Source organism: Bufo bufo, chromosome 1 (assembly GCF_905171765.1).
Source record: "Bufo bufo chromosome 1, aBufBuf1.1, whole genome shotgun sequence".
NCBI lineage: Eukaryota > Metazoa > Chordata > Amphibia > Anura > Bufonidae > Bufo > Bufo bufo.
The window spans coordinates 279,112,375-279,130,582 of NC_053389.1; the positions used below are offsets into that span (position 1 = coordinate 279,112,375).

Here is an 18,208-nt window from a genome sequence, read left to right on the forward strand (position 1 = left end):
CACAGACTGTCCAGGAGTTGGCAGATGCTTTAGTCCAGGTCTGGGAGGAGATCACTCAGGAGACCGTCCGCCACCTCATCAGGAGCTTGCACAGGCGTTGTAGGGAGGTCATACAGGCACGTGGAGGCCACACGCACTACTGAGCCTCATTTTGACTTGTTTTAAGGACATTACATTAAAGTTGGATCAGCCTGTAGTGTGTTTTTCCACTTTAATTTTGAGTGTGACTCCAAATCCAGACCTCCATGGGTTGAAAAATTTGATTTCCATTTTTTTATTTTTGTGTGATTTTGTTGTCAGCACATTCAACTATGTAAAGAACAAAGTATTTCAGAAGAATATTTAATTAATTCAGATCTAGGATGTGTTATTTTTGTGTTCCCTTTATTTTTTTGAGCAGTGTATATGCACTTACACAGACCCTAATCTGCATCCGTTTTAATCAACAGTAATCTTAGAAATGGCCCCTTCTGCAAGAAATCTGCTACATGTGCACACGCCCTTAGGGCTCATGCACACAACTGTATTTTTCTTTAGTGGGCTTTCTGTTTTTTCCCGGAGAGAACACAGGCCCATTCACTTTTATAGGGCCATGTACACAGACGTGTTTTAATCGCAGTGTGCCCAATCCACAAATCTCAGCAGAGGTCCTATTCTTGCACGTATTTGTGGATGCAATACCCCTTTCTATTGAAGGGAATTAGAAAAATTCAGAATGCACACAGAAGCTATGTATATTTTGCAGATTGATTTTTTGGGGACAGAAATATGGACACCACCGTGTGCATGAGGTCTTAGGGGGTCAATAGTTATAACAGTATATAGTCATTTTATTATTAACGTCATCTGAAACATTCGTTTTCTGTCTTCACCTTATTCCTGAGCAGGTGCTGACTGTAACACTGGAGTCCTTCTCTCCGCGCACAGCTCCATGGTAATAACAATGGTCCTAGAAAAGAAGAGACATTGGCCCAGATTTACTAATCTGCTTAAAAAGTCGCACAAACTGACGCAAATTAGGGTTTCTACAATTAATGTGAAGTGGGTGGGGTTTATGGAAAGGGGTGTCATTTCACTAGAAGTTGCCATGGTCTAAGATATCACTTTTTATGGACCAGAATTGTGAAATTGTGCCCCAAAGTAAGCCAACCAATAGTTGGTAAAGAGCTAGGCAAAGGGGGGAGATTTATCAAAACTGGTTTATAGGATAACTGGCTTAGTTGCTCAAAGCAACCAATCAGATTCCACCTTTCATTTTCCAAAGAAGACCTGAAAAATAAAAGGTGGAATCTGATTGGTTGCTATGGACAACTAGGCCAATTTTGATAAATCTCCCCCAGTATGTTCATCCTTGCACCACATTTACCATCCAGCCTGAGCCCCTGGTGCTGGTCTAGACAGCCGGGCTAAGTATATACCACCTACAGGCCTAGTAACTTTGCCCCATGGCCTCTACATTAATAAATCAATTCACAGAAACAACAAGCAAGTGGAAGACGCAAATGGATTTTCAACATGTGAACCCGGCCTTCAGCTGGCTATAGGCATGAACTGTAGTCATGCTTCCATCCCTCAGCTCCAAACGTTGAGTTATATTTTCATAGAACAACCTATAAATGAGGTTATCCCATCTTATAAATGCATGGCACATCCAAAAAACATGCCATAAATGTCTGACAGATGCCCCACCTCTGGGACCAGAACGGGGACCCTGCCCCTCAGCTGTTCATGCGTGACTCTCTCCATTCATTTATATAGAAAATTTATGAATAGAGCTGCACATTCATAACTACGGCTTCCATGGGTTTTTGGTCCATGCCTCTGCATGCACTACTTTTCTGCAGTGCGGACTGTCGGATGCAGATCGCGGACCCCATTCAAGTGCGTACCATTGCATTGCAGACCACAATTTGCAGTCCACAGCACGGGCATGGCTGGCAAATGCATGAGACCTAAGGAGAGTGGGAATACGGAATAAGGGCTCGTGCACATAAACGTTTTTTTTTTTTTCAGTTCACGTTCCGTTTTTTGCGTTCCGTGTACGGAGCCATTCATTTCAATGGATCCGCAAAACAAAAAAAACGGAAGGTATTCCGTATGCCTTCCGTTTCCGTATTTCCATTCAAAGGTAGAACATGTCCTATTATTGTCCGCATTAGAGGCCAGATGTTCCGGAATGCACACGGATGTCATCTGTATTTTTTGCGGATCCGTTTTTTTGCGGACCGCAAAACACTGAAAAAGGGCGTGTGCATGAGCCCTAAGGCTGAGTTCACACTTGAGTTATTTGGTCAGTTATTTTCATCAGTTATTAAGAGCCAATATTAGTTGCGGGTCAAAAACACAGAACAGGAGGAAATCTTTCCATTACACCTGATCTCTGAAGGTTTCACTATTGGCTTTGGCTCTCAATCACTGATGGAAATAACTCTCCAAATAACCTAAGTGTCAACTCAGCCTTACAGAGGAACGGGGCAATGCAACGTTTTATGAAATTTAATGGAAAGCAAGCATTTACTAAAACAGACATATCAAAGGAGCTGACAGATTGGGGGCCATTTTCTAAGACTGGCTTTTTATGCCGATGTTAGATTCCCCTCTATGCTAAGATTCGGCTAATTTAAGACGAGGCGTGCGCCTGGCATAAAAACTGCTCCATCCATGTTCGCCAACATTTACGCCATAAATATTAGTATATTTGATGAGGCTACCCCCACCCCACCAGTGAGACCCTAGCACAGGAGTCCGCTCAATCTAATGGAGACCTTGTATTCATAAAGCTCTGTGGTAGAAAACTGTCAGTCATCTATGGGAGAGCAGCTCATGAATATGAAGTCCCCGCACTGGGGTCCCGCTGAAGCTTGCTGCCATTGATTTTAAAAGAACAACTGAACAAAAAACAGTAAGTGAACCTGTGTTCAAGGTCTCACCACTTTTCTGTTGCCCTATGAGAATGGAGCTGTGATTTGCATGTGCGTTCTCCGTGCCATTCCTTTCTATGGGCCTGCTGAGTACAGTGCACGCAACAGCGCCATAGAAGTGAATGGACGCACATGCAAATCACAGCTCCATTCTCATGGGGCAGTTCACTGGCACTTGAGGACCCCCATTCTCGTGATCGGTGCAGGTCCCAGCCAGGGGCGGACTGAGAACGTAAGGTCTACCTGGAAAAAAAGTAAGAGTGGCCCCATATTGTAGGCAGGTCCACACTGACAGAAGGCAGGACCGACACAAGTATGCAGGGCTAGCAATACCACATTGTGGCACAAAATACCATCCCTGCAGGATCAAATACCACAGTGCAGCACAAAATACTGCTCCAGAAGGACCAAATACCACAGTGCAGCACAAAATAACACCTGGAAGCTGTCCCTCTGTGGTAACATGTTCTGTCCTCCTACTCCGGTTGCCTCAGGATGGCAATACAGTTGAATTCAGAAATCAGGAGGGCAACTGTGGTCAAAGCCAGGTATATAATTACTTGGCACCCCCAACATTAATTAACTTTGGGGGCAACAGATCATCACTTATCTGGCTAGCAGCCATAAGGAGTGCTCAGGAGGCCCCCTGGGCATCAGCGCCCTGGGAAGTTTCCCTGTAGGGTCTACGGTCAGTCCACTCCTGGTCCCAGCAGTCTTTTCCCCAGCGATCAAACATATATTCCCTATTCCGTGGATAGTGTGATTAGTGGCCCATAATCACGGAAAAAATACAGAACATCGTGCACGATATGATAATAAATATGCGGATGTGAGTGGCTACATTTATAAAATCACGGAAAATAATGCACTATGCAAACACAACATATGGACTGAGCCCTTACTCTGATATAATAAAATCTGAGACTCTTAATCAATACATTTTAATCAAAACACGTCTGTGCCCACCTACCCAAGCCAAGGTGATCTCAGTCAGGCAGGTCCTACTCTAAACCTACCTATGCCGTTGGGCATCTACAGTTGCAAGAAAAAGTATGTGAACCCTTTGGAATGATATGGATTTCTGCACAAATTGGTCATAAAATGTGATCTGATCTTCATCTAAGTGACAACAATAGACAATCACAGTCTGCTTAAACTAATAACACACAAAGAATTAAATGTTAGCATGATTTTATTGAACACACCATGTAAACATTCACAGTGCAGGTGGAAAAAGTATGTGAACCCTTGGATTTAATAACTGGTTGAACCTCCTTTGGCAGCAATAACTTCAACCAAACGTTTCCTGTAGTTGCAGATCAGACGTGCACAACGGTCAGGAGTAATTCTTGACCATTCCTCTTTACAGAACTGTTTCAGTTCAGCAATATTCTTGGGATGTCTGGTGTGAATCGCTTTCTTGAGGTCATGCCACAGCATCTCAATCTGGTTGAGGTCAGGACTCTGACTGGGCCACTCCAGAAGGCGTATTTTCTTCTGTTTAAGCCATTCTGTTGTTGTTTTACTTCTATGCTTTGGGTCGTTGTCCTGTTGCAACACCCATCTTCTGTTGAGCTTCAGCTGGTGGACAGATGGCCTTAAAGGGTTTCTACCACTTCGTTTTCACCTAATTAGCTTTCAGACACTAGCGATCCGCTAGTGTCTGCTCTACCTAACCATCCTAATATAACAGCTTATTGTCCTGCCGTTTCGCTAAAAAAAGAACTTATATAGATATGCTAATGAGCCTCTAGGTGCTATGGGGGCGTCATTAGCACCTAGAGGCTCGGTCTACCTTCACAAACTGCCGCCACCCAGCGCGTCCCTCCAGCCTGCCCATCTCCTCCGGAATGCGATCCTCCCCGTGCGCGTCTGTATTCGGCGCATGCGCAGTGAATGTCTGACCGCTTCCCTGCTCAGACATCTCCACTGCACCTGCGCCGATGACGTCATAGTGCTCCGAGGAACAGGCGCAGTGGAGATGTCTGTGCAGAAAGCGGTCAGACATTCACTGCGCATGCGCCGAATACAGACGCGCACGGCGCATGCGCGAAATTCATCCGCTGGCTCACAGGGAGGATCGCATTCCGGAGGAGATGGGCAGGCTGGAGGGACGCGCTGGGCGGCGGCAGTTTGTGAAGGTAGACCGAGCCTCTAGGTGCTATCGACGCCCCCATAGCACCTAGAGGCTCATTAGCATATCTATATAAGTTCTTTTTTTAGCGAAACGGCAGGACAATAAGCTGTTATATTAGGATGGTTAGGTAGAGCAGACACTAGCGGATCGCTAGTGTCTGAAAGCTAATTAGGTGAAAACGAAGTGGTAGAAACCCTTTTAGTTCTCCTGAAAATGTCTTGATAAACTTGGGAATTCATTTTTCCTTCGATGATAGCAATCCATCCAGGCCCTGACGCAGCAAAGCAGCCCCAAACCATGATGCCCCCACCACCATACTTCACAGTTGGGATGAGGTTTTGAGGTTGGTGTGCTGTGCCTCTTTTTCTCCACACATAGTGTTGTGTGTTTCTTCCAAACAACTCAACTTTGGTTTCATCTGTCCACAGAATATTTTGCCAGTACTGCTGTGGAACATCCAGGTGCTCTTGTGCAAACTGTAAACGTGCAGCAATGTTTTTTTTGGACCGCAGTGGCTTCCTCTGTGGTATCCTCCCATGAAATCCATTCTTGTTTAGTGTTTTACGTATCGTAGATTCGCTAACAGGGATGTTACATTTGCCGGAGACTTTTGTAAGTCTTTAGCAGTCATCTTTACAGGACGGCCACTCCTAGGGAGAGTAGCAGCAGTGCTGAACTTTCTCCATTTATAGACCATTTGTCTTACCGTGGACTGATGAACAGCAAGGCTTTTGGAGATACTTTTATAACCCTTTCCAGCTTTATGCAAGTCAACAATTCTTAATGGTAGGTCTTCTGAGAGCTCTTTTGTGCGAGGCATCATTCACGTCAGGCAATGCTTCTTGTGAAAAGCAAACCCAGAACTGGTGTGTGTTTTTTATAGGGCAGGGCAACTGTAACCAACACCTCCAATCTCATCTCATTGGTTGGACTCCAGTTGGCTGACACCTCACTCCAATTAGCTCTTGGAGATGTCATTAGTCTAGGGGTTCACATACTTTTTCCACCTGCACTGTGAATGTTTACATGGTGTGTTCAATAAAAACATGGTAACATTTAATTCTTTGTGTGTTATTAGTTTAAGCAGACTGTGATTGTCTATTGTTGTGACGTAGATGAAGATCAGATCACATTTTATGACCAATTTGTGCAGAAATCCATATCATTCCAAAGGGTTCACATACTTTTTCTTGCAACTGTATGTCCAGGAGAGCATACTCTGCACATACAGGGGGGAATTTATCATTAGGGGAATATTTGAAGTCAGTTTTGCTTGAGTCTGTGTTGGAGTACTTTGTGGCACATTTATCAAATGCCACAGGTTCTTTGATAAATTTGGCTTGTCTTTAAAAAGTGTTTTTAATAAAAAAAAAGTTTCAAGTAAAAAAAGAAAAAAACGCCCCTTTCCCCAGATTTTATAATAAAAAACAAAACAAAAAAACACACATATTAGGTATCACCGCGTCCGTAACGACCGGCTGTCACATGATCCACCTCGTCCGATAAACACCATAAAAATAAAAATAAAAATTGTGTCAAAAAAAGCCATTTTTGTCACCTTACATCACAAAAAGGCATATGTCCCACAAATTGGTACCAATTAAACCATCCTCATCCCGCAAAAAATGATGAGAAATGAGAAAATTGCAAAAAAACAAAACAAAAAACTATAGCTCTCAGAACATGGAGATACTAAAACATCATTTTTATTTGTTTCAAATATGCAATTATTGTGTTAAAGTGAAATAAATAAAAAAAAGTATACATATTAGGTATCGCTGCGTCTGTAACAACCAGCTCTATAAAAATATCACATGATCTAACCCCTCAGGTGAACACCGTAAAAAAAATAAAAAAATAAACAGTGCCAAAAAAAGGCATTTTTGTCACCTTACATCACAAAAATTGCAACACCAAGCGATCAAAAAGGCATATGCCCCCCAAAATAGTACCAATCAATCATCCCACAAAAAATGAGACCCTACCTAAGACAATCGGTCAAAAAATAAAAAAGCTATGGCTTTTGTTTCAAAAATGCTATTATTGTGTAAAACTTAAATAAGAAAAAGTATACATATTAAACAGCCATTTTTTGGTTACCTTGCCTCACAAAAAACTTAATATAGAGCAATTAAAAATCATATGTACCCCAAAATAGTACCAATAAAACTGGCACCTCATCCCCTAGTTTCAAAAATGGGGTCACTTTTTGGGAGTTTCTACTGTAAGGTGCATCAGGGGGGCTTCAAATGGGACATGGCATCTAAAAAACAGTCCAGCAAAATCTGCCTTCCAAAAACCATATGGCGCTCCTTTTCTTCTGCGCCCTGCCGTGTGCCCTTACATCAGTTTACGACCACATGTGGGGTGTTTCTGTAAACCGCTGAATCAGGGTAATAAATATTGAGTTTTGTTTGGCTGTTAACCCTTGATGTGTTTAAGAAAAAAATTGATTAAAATGGAAAATCTGCCCAAAAAGTGAAATCTAAAAATGTAATCTCCATTTTCCTTTAATTCTTGTGGAACACCTAAAGGGTAAACAAAGTTTGTAAAATCAGTTTTAAGTAACTTGAGGGGTGTAGTTTCTACAATGGGGTCATTTATGGGGGGTATCCACTATGTAAGCCCCACAAAGTGACTTCAGACCTGAACTGGTCCTTGAAAAGTGGGTTTTGGCAATTTTCTTAAAAAGTTAAAGAATTGCTTCTAAAATTCTAAGCCTTCTAACGTCCTAAAAAAATAAAATGACATTTACAAATGATGCCAACATAAAGTAGACATATGGGGAATGTTAAGTAATAAATATTTTATGAGGTATCACTTTCTGTTTTAAAAGCAGAGAAACAGAAATTTTGAAAATTGCAAATTTTTCAAAATTTTTGGTAAATTTGGGATTTTTTCATAAATAAAAGGTGAAATATATTGACTCAAATTTATGACTATCATGAAGTACAATGTGTCACGAGAAAACATTCTTAGAATGGCTTGGATAAATAAAAGTGTTCCAAAGCTATTACCAAATAAATTGACACAAGTTAGATTTGCAAAAAATGGCCTGGGCAGAAGGGCGAAAACTGGCCCAGGCTAGAAGGGGTTAACATTGCTAAACACACCCAGTTTCCCACCCATATTACAAAATGTGAGTGAGTGGTGTGAAAATGCAAAAAGTCACAAAATGTTCCGCAAATGCATGTAAAAAGTCGCAAATTCAAGTGCAAAAAAGTCACAAAAGCCCTATTTTGCGTCTTTTCGATGCCAGAATTCTGGAGTGAAGGTATGATAAATCAGGGCCATAGTGTGCTGCTTCTTGTTACCTCTGTGTGCATTCAGCAACCAATGAGAGGAGGATTCCGCACAGCTATATGTAGCACCTAATCAAGGTCAACTGTGAGATAGGTGGGGAAAAAGTGCAGAAGAATGCTGCTCCCAAAATAGAAGCGCATTCACACCTGAAGATGCCACTCCTTCAAGACTATTCAAAAAATCATGGACAAAAATACAGAACATCCTGCACAATATCATAATGAATATCACAGAAATATCATAAAATCACAGAAAATAATGCATATAGCTATGCGTGCTCCTCCTCTAATTGGTTGCTTGATGCACACAGAGGTAACTAGGAGCGGCACACTATATTTGCAGTGTCTGCTCTCCTTAATGTAAATGCTCATATGGCATAGGTAGGTTTAGAGTAGGTATTGACTGACTGAGACCACCTTGGCGCTGGAAGTAGGTGGGCACATGATATTTTATTATATCAGAGTGAGGGCTTAGTCCATATGTTGTGTTTGCATTATTTTCCGTGATTTTATAAATGTAGCCATGCATATCCGCATATTCATTATCATATTGTGCAGGATGTTCTGTATTTTTTTCTGTGATTTTTTGAATAGTCTTGAAGGAGTGGTGTGAATGCGCTTCTATTTTGGTAGTAGCATTTTTGTGCACTTTTGCCCCGCCTATCTCACAGGTGACCTTCATTAGGTGGTTATAGCTGCTTGTTGCACACAGAGGTAACAAGGAGCAGCACACTCTTCTGAATGTAAATGCTGTGGGAAGGAACAAGGGGCTATCATTGATGGTCGGTAAGTGTCACCGAGGTTCCTGGCCTCGGTGAGGTAAGAGCCGTTTTTTTTCTGAAGTGTCATTATTACTTTGCAGTCTGACACTTCAGCTGTTTAGTATGGCTGTAAAGCCGATCCGGGATGGCTCTTACTGGGAGTAGCCAAAGTGCTGGGTGGGCGGCTACTCCCCACGTTCCATGCCGGGTCTTGGGAGGCTTATAAAAAGCAGTCACCATTAATCAGGTGGTGTGGATTATCCTCCATCTCACAGTGAAGCTGTGGAGTCTCTGTGGTTTGGGATCTGTAGATGTGTGGCGTGCAAAAGGGCTGAGAGCCGCATGCTGGAAAACAGGCCCCTAATGCCTTCTGGGGACCGCTGATGCAAAACTGCTATCAAGGTGAATGTTTGTGTTCTGTGGACTTTCCATGGTGTGAACAAACACCAAGACTGCAAACTGTTATTTTGTTTTGCCTTCTGTGTGAATAAACACTGAACTATTTAAGTTAAAGACTTTGTGATTGCCTCTATACTGCGTCCGCTAACCTGCCTACCAGAGCGAATCCCCACAATGCCCAACGGCATAGCTAGGTTTAGAGTAGGACCTGTCTGACTGAGATCATCTTGGCGTGGGTAGGCGGGCACAGATGTGTTCTGATCAAAATATATTAACTGAGAATCTCAGATTTGATTATATCAGAGTGAGGGCTTAGTCCACATGTTGTGTTTGCATAGTGCATTATTGATTAGTGGCACAGCCACATTTAAGGGTTCAGATACTTTTGGCCATGCCATTTATGGATGGTAAAGATAATTAGGCCACATGTTGGTTCCTTTTGTTTGCTGTAAAATGTAATAGAAAGAGTAAACCCCATCCTCCCCCACTATCCCTACCATCTACTCAGTCCCTGAAAACAATTTAGTTACTATATTAGGAAACGTCTACAACTCCATAATTGCTGCTATAACCATATCATCCCGGAGAACCCTTTTAATACGGGAAACAATCCAACATTATAAATGATACAATGGACAGTGGTGTCTTTCACTCCAACATTCTTATATATCGGTCCTCATTTCCGCCTTTGCGGATACCCCAATCGCAACTTCCTGGGTAACTGAGCTTGATGATCTCACCATAGAAGATTTAACCCTTTCCACATCTGGCCGATTATAGGAGACAAGGACATAATTGTACTAATTTGAAGTGTTCCCAGAGGCTTATCACCACTCGAAGAGACATGTCTCCCTAATGGGTTCTCTGTAGTGAGTAATGAAAGACTACCAGTCTATACAATGACTCTGCAGATAAGCGAAGATGACAGCGTACGCCCCTACAACGCTGTCTGAGCTGCGGAATACCATTATTTGGCACTGAGTGTCTTTTTTCACTGCGATCCGTTGTGGAATTTACAGTATTGCTGACTTACCTGATTAAGTCGTGGTCTCTAGCCCTCTTCCTGGGAAGGCAATTTATTAGGGGATATGTATTACCAATCAATACATGACTCTCTCATGACACCCTGTTCGGTAAATCGCGGCAGGGATCGCCTTAATTATCTGTTACCAGTACGAATTAACCTCTTCATTGTCAAAAAGCTTCCTCTAGTCAATATTTCAAGACTTACGGCTAAGTGCTAAGATTCTGGATATGGGTTTGTGGGGGGAGGAGGAGAGAAGTACATTTTCATAGACATGATGGTTTTGGGCTGCACATGGCTGAAGAAAGTCACGTTCCTCAGGGTTTTAAAAAAAAAAAAGGAAAAGAAAAGAATCTTAGTGAGGTTATTATATTATACAGATGGTAGTGCGGTGAAGATTCTTACTGACCCCGCTGATGTTACACTTTCTCTACCACCAGTAATGACTAGAATAAGCATCTGCTGGGAACATCTGTGTTTGTGCCGAGTGTCTGGACGTGACTACATCTATCCTTCTCTAACCTCAGCGTCTATCACATGATGGCGAATATCTGCGCGTTCTATAAATACATGTGAGGTCCTCCACTGTAAGTGCCCAGAGCGGATGGCAGAGAGAAATGACTTTTTACTCCTGACCTACTTAATGATATGGCACCACAGAAGTGTGTCAGGAAACAGAGAAAAGGATATCAGGTCACACTGAAATGGAGTCAGGGTTTATCTGAGGTAGGAAATAGCCAAATCCACAAAGCTGGAGAAACCGCACACAACACAGGACGTCCTGCCAGGGAGACTACAAGCGGCCATGTTTTGAAGTAGACCAGAAGGAGAGCTGCTGGTGATGAATTATCCAAAAAACAAATAATGTCTCTCGCAGGATGAGGATCTGGGTCGTGCAGGGTGAACAGACGCGGGCAAGTAAACACAGACCATACCGGGACATGAAGCAGTAAATGGCTTATTCGGGTTTTATTATAAAGCATATGCCATACAGTTTACATACAAAATGAATCTACATAAAAAGTTGAAATACCTTGTAAATACATTGCATTACATATCTTGTATTGTTCCAGAGTTATACCGGCCAGAGCTGCAGTGACAATTATACAGGCTTCACAGCTGAAATCTCGCTAGTTTAGGGCTGGCACAAGGAGACCATGCTTATATATGGCTCTTTCCTCTCAGAGGGGCTTCCAAGAATGTGCGTTCTATACTTATATAGACATTATGTATTATTTTTTAGATGAATACTATGCTATACTATACATTTTTGCATTTTTTTTTATGACAGGAGCATAAGGTGGTAACATAGTTACAGAATTTGCATGGACTGTCGCTAACTTTCAAAGACAGTCCTGGCAAATTCAGGTTGTCCAGTGCCAAGAATGTTAGCCCCGCCCACAAATGGGTGTTCTACCATGGGTTTGGTGGTGTTTCTGCATGTAAGCCCTGCTCTGAATTTACCAACTGCAATATGTGGTAGCCATTTTGGCTCTAGAGGCTTCTGAAATGTAAATTCCATACAGCTGCGCTGCATTATAGGAAGTAAACTAAGGGTAGATTCACATATGCGGTAAACTGATCCAAATGCAGCGGTATTTCTCCAGAGAAAAGCCGGCATTTATGCCAGAAAACCGCCAGGCCCCCATCAGGTCCCATTATAGTGAATGGGGATCCAGCGGTGCTCGGCATTATGCGGCTATGTCGGATATGGTAAATTGCTGTACTCTATTCTGTGCTGGAACAGACTACCTGATTAGTTAAACCTTAGCTATACTCTCAGGGGTATTTCTGTCAACAAGCTTGTTGACTGTTTCCAACAGCAACCAGCAGAATTATGAATGCAGCTCTGGATACAATACAGACTCCGGATCTGTACAAGGTACGTTAATTCAATGTTTACTCTACTTTTTAACTTAATATGAAGATGTTATGTGTCCAAATCTCCTCATAACCATGGAGATATATTGTATATGTTCTACTCATGGATATAGCATCCACATGTCACGTCCCACATAGCTGATTACAATGGGAAACTCCAGTTTTCATTATTTTTGGATGGAGCATTGGAAACACTGATGATAATGAATAACAACTTGTTTTTGGTTCATTTTTACAGGAAACAGGAAGATGAACCCCCACCCCCACTCACAAACAGGAAGTGGAATTGTGGGTTATCAGTTAGATATATTCAAACACAAATTAGAGACTGATAGAGGAAAATTCATGACATCTCCGTTTCCTATGTCAAGATTCAACTAAAAACCACAGACAAAGATGATATCTTAATATAAAAATAAAAATGTGCAAACACAGTATAAACTCTGTATATAAATTCTTCATACCAGTATAAATTCTGGTATAAAATGTCAAAACGGCTTATTGCGTTTCCTGTTAGGGCCATGTTCATACATTCTAAGATTCAAGATTCTGTCTGGATTTAGGCATTCCTGACAGAATCCGCAGATAATCCGCTGGCAATGCATATTACTCAAGTATTTTCTACCCTACTCATGTGCTGCTTAAGAAAATCTGTGCAGAATAAGGAACGCACTGCGGTTTTAAAATAGCCACTGCTTCCTCATAGAAAAGCCAAGGATATGCTTAATTAAATTACAATGGGTGTAATCTGAGTGTGGATCCACAGCAGATACCCAGGTCGTGTGACCCCTATGGGGAGGTTAAGGGGTATTCATTTTGTACATATGGCTCACAGAGGGTAAAAGGGGTTGTCCAGCTTTTACGAAGTGATGGGCAAACAAAAGAAAGAAGGGGCAGCGCTCGTATTTGCAAATGTGAAGAAGAAAGTGGTCCTTAAATCCATCTTCTGCAATCTACCAAATACCTAAAGCTAATGTATAGCTGAAAAGCTGCATTTGCTAGATTGCAGAGGATGGATTAAAGGACTTCACTTTCTTTTCTTTTTCAGCTTTATGTGGGGACCGTGGATTTGGCTCCAATTTGGGCATGGACCATGCTTTCTTTTGATAAAATTAGGGGTGCTGTACTTTTTTTGTTTTTCTATCCTCAGAATAGGCCATCACAAGTTGATCGGCAGGGGTTCGGGTGTAGCTCCTTTGCTGGAAGTCAGCGCCAGAACTCTAAAGCTCTGTCAACTGTCTTATGGACAGAAGTCATCACTGCAGCAGTGCTCCCATTGAAGTCAGTGGGAGTGGGGGTGCAGTGATGATCTTTGTCCATTACACGGTTCACAGAGCTTTATAGTTCCAGCTTCTGGAGAAAGAGCTACACCCACACAGCTGATCATCAGGGTTGCGGACAACCCCTTTAAAAAGCTGGACAACGCCTTTAAAGGGATTTTCCGAGATTTTTTACTGCTGACCTATCCTCAGGATAGGTCATAAGAATCTGATCGGTGGGGGCCCAACACCCGGCACCCCCACAGATCCAGCTGTTCGAGAAAGCAGCAGCGCTTCTCTCTGCTTTTCCTAGGCCAGTGAAGCCACGTTCATCGTTCACGTGTCTAGGAGCAGCTCAGCCCCATTCAAGCCCCAAGCACAGCCGCCATACAATGTACGGAGCTGTGCTTGATGAGCTGTGAGAAGGCAGTGGCGCTCAGAGGAGTGCCACTGACTTCTCAAAACAGCTGATTGGTGGGGGCCCGGGTGTTCAGAGCATAGGTCATTAGTAAAAAATAAAAAATAAAAAAAATAAATAAAATATCTCAGAAAACCCTTTTAAAAATAAAAACATACCTTCACCGATTCCCTGCTGCTGCTGATCCGCCGCTGCTTTGGTCCCGCTGCTCTCCACTTAATGGTCCCAGCTTGAAAGATAGGAAAGGTCACCTCAAGCAACCACTGGCTGAGATGGGTCACTGCTATAACCAGTGATTGGCTGTGCAGGCATCTCCAGGCATTTCCTACGTGTTGAGTCAGGACCAGGAAGTGGACACCAGGGCAGCATCAGATCAGCATAACCCACTGTGAGCCATATATAAAAAGTTTAATACCTCTGGACACCCCAATTAATACATAACACCAATGCAATATAGAGAAAGCTGAAATTTAGGAAAAAGCTCCTACCGTCATGTTGGGTTTATGCACAATAGGAATGTCACTGGAGCTGTAATGGATCTGTCTATAATTCATATGGATAAGTTGCCTGGGGATGAAAATGAAGAGTTAATACTTAACCCATGTAAATCCTTATTCCATTTACAATTTAATGAATTCTATAGTATAATGGCTAAATTCCCTGCAAACCCTGAAATCAACTGACCTCCTCAAAGCAGAGGGTCTCCCTGACCTAGTGGTCCTACACAAGTATGGGCCTGCACATGTTAGTGGAGTTGTATGGGACTATCAAACAGCTCCACTCTTGGCTATAGGATGTGTCTGGAATTGTATCTCAGCCTCAATGAATCTAAACGTGTCCATATAATCACTGCAGTATCTCACAGTATTGGGGCAGTCTTCATGTGTATGGGCACCATAGACGACCAATCATCATTTTTTTAGAACATTCCAAAGGACAAATTATCACAAGTATTCAGATCCTTAAGGGTCCATTCATACGTCAATGTGTGTTTTGCGGATCCACGGGTCCGCTAATCCGCAAAACACGGACACTGTCAATGTGCGTTCTGCATTTTGCGGACCGCACATTGCCGGCACTAATAGAATATGCCTATTCTTGTCCGCAATTGCGTGCGGCCCCATAGAAATGAATGGGTCGGCAATTCCGTTCCGCAAAATGCGGAACAGAATTGAGGATGTGTGAATGGACCCTTACTTACTCTGTACTTAGTTGAAGCACCTTAGGCAGCAATTACAGCCTCATCTTCTTGAGTATGATGCCCGCTGTGGCCCCCGTTACCGTCTCCAGCGCTGTATGATAATTACTACTATCAGAGAAGGGAGAAGGAGACTGCACCTTCTCCCTGGCTGTGACGCTCTGCGCTGCGATTGGACAGCGCTACAGCCCAGGGAGAAGGAACGCCCATTGAGAAAAAAGGCAGTCTCCTCCTCCCTGCTCCGATAGTAGTAATTATCATACAGCGCGGGAGACGGTAATGGGGGCCACAGCGGGCGAACGGAGGGGCCCAGATAAAACAGTAAGTGCAGGGAGATCCCTGGGCGACATTGGGGGTCCGGCCTGTCCATCATCATCCTTCCATCATCCATCCATGTCTGTGCCCGCTGCCTGTGTGCCCCCCTTGGCTGCGCCTCCTTGGCCCCTGGCCATTATCTGTTACCCCCCAGCGTTGTCTGTGCCCCGGCCTCTGTCTGCACCTCCCTGGCCCTTGTCTCTGCCCCCTTGGCCCCTGTGTGCGCCACCCTGGCCCCATTGTGCGACCCCGGGCCCTGTCCCTTATCTGTGCCCCCTCCCTGACCCTTGTCTGCGCCCCTGGCCCTTATCTGTGCCCCTCCCCCCCCCTGGCCCTTGTCTGCGCACCTGGCCCTTATCTGTGCCCCTCTTGGCCTTTGTCTGCGCCCCTGTTCCCTGTGTGCGCCTCCCTGGCCCTTGTCTATGACTTCTTAGCCCCTGTCTGCGCCCCCCTGCTTGATGTTCTACCATCTACTACTGCTTATTTTGTAACTCTTATATATGCAGAGGGTGTGCCCTTGTATGTGCCATAATAAGCACTAGTACATGGCGGAAGAGCGGGCAGAAAGGGGAGGCTGCAATGTACTGCAAGCTATAGACAGTATCAACCCCCTTCCCAATGGTTTATATAAAGATAAATAAACCAAAAAAAAGTCTTCACTATTAAAATATAAAAATACTAAAAACACGGTTTTGGTGACCAACTCACCACCCACCCCCCACAACACACACACGCATCAAACAAAGAAAAAATTTGATTAAGGGCCAGAGTAGTCAGTAAGGCTTGATTTAAATCATAGTTTTCTACATAAAGACTAATTCTTGCTGGTATAACTTATAATATGCAAGTAGATGAAGATTTTTAGAATAACAACTTTCATATTAGTTTGATTAGGTTGATTCTGTATTCATAGGTTTGTAGAAGTTAGGATTAAGGTCTTTTTCTGAACTCTGTTCATGTTATAACATTTTTGCTGTGAAGAAGAGGCATGTGATCTCTGCTGAGTCAAATTCAGTTTTGAGAACTGCAAAAGTAAACCAAGCATCTGTGATAATATCTTGTAGGCAGAGAAACTGCCCAATAATCTTACAAAAACCTCTGGAAGAGAATGACATTGTGAATGGATTAATGGAATTTATTTACCAAAAAAATTCAACATATACAGCCTTATTCTACATAATTAACCACTTCCCGCAACTGTAACGCCGAAAGGCGTCATTGCGGCGGCTCCCCCAGGCTACGCTAACGCCAATAGGCGTCATCTCGCGTGAGCCGAGATTTCCTGTGAACGCGCGCACACAGGCGCGCGCGCTCACAGGAACGGAAGGTAAGAGAGTTGATCTCCAGCCTGCCAGCGGCGATCGTTCGCTGGCAGGCTGGAGATGTGTTTTTTTTAACCCCTAACAGGTATATTAGACGCTGTTTTGATAACAGCGTCTAATATACCTGCTACCTGGTCCTCTGGTGGTCCCCTTTGTTTGGATCGACCACCAGAGGACACAGGTAGCTCAGTAAAGTAGCACCAAGCACCACTACACTACACTAAACCCCCCCCCCCCGTCACTTATTAACCCCTTATTAGCCCCTGATCACCCCTGATCACCCCATATAGACTCCCTGATCACCCCCCTGTCATTGATCACCCCCCTGTCATTGATCACCCCCCTGTAAAGCTCCATTCAGACGTCCGCATGATTTTTACGGATCCACTGATAGATGGATCGGATCCGCAAAACGCATCCGGACGTCTGAATGAAGCCTTACAGGGGCGTGATCAATGACTGTGGTGATCACCCCATATAGACTCCCTGATCACCCCCCTGTCATTGATTACCCCCCTGTCATTGATCACCCCCCTGTAAAGCTCCATTCAGACGTCCGCATGATTTTTACGGATCCACTGATAGATGGATCGGATCCGCAAAACGCATCCGGACGTCTGAATGAAGCCTTACAGGGGCATGATCAATGACTGTGGTGATCACCCCATATAGACTCCCTGATCACCCCCCTGTAAAGCTCCATTCAGATGTCCGCATGATTTTTACGGATGCACTGATAGATGGATCGGATCCGCAAAACGCATCCGGACGTCTGAATGAAGCCTTACAGGGGCATGATCAATGATTGTGGTGATCACCCCATATAGACTCCCTGATCACCCCCCTGTCATTGATCACCCCCCTGTAAAGCTCCATTCAGATGTCCGCATGATTTTTACGGATGCACTGATAGATGGATCGGATCCGCAAAACGCATACGGACGTCTGAATGAAGCCTTACAGGGGCATGATCAATGACTGTGGTGATCACCCCCCTGTCATTGATTACCCCCCTGTAAAGCTCCATTCAGATGTCCGCATGATTTTTACGGATGCACTGATAGATGGATCGGATCCGCAAAACGCATCCGGACGTCTGAATGAAGCCTTACAGGGGCGTGATCAATGACTGTGGTTATCACCCCATATAGACTCCCTGATCACCCCCCTGTCATTGATTACACCCCTGTCATTGATCACCCCCCTGTAAAGCTCCATTCAGATGTCCGCATGATTTTTACGGATCCACTGATAGATGGATCGGATCCGCA

General features: G+C 43.6%; 1 protein-coding gene across 1 annotated transcript in view; it reads right to left on the reverse strand.

Moving 5' to 3' along the window:
* Positions 1-18,208, reverse strand: part of ADAM19 (ADAM metallopeptidase domain 19) — a 117,694-nt gene that overhangs the window by 41,011 nt on the left and 58,475 nt on the right. The window contains exons 4-5 of the mRNA XM_040439940.1: positions 14,591-14,669; positions 873-949 (exon numbers count right to left, since the gene is read on the reverse strand). Of these exons, the coding sequence (XP_040295874.1) occupies positions 873-949; positions 14,591-14,669 (156 nt within the window). The remainder of the gene's footprint in view (positions 1-872; positions 950-14,590; positions 14,670-18,208) is intronic.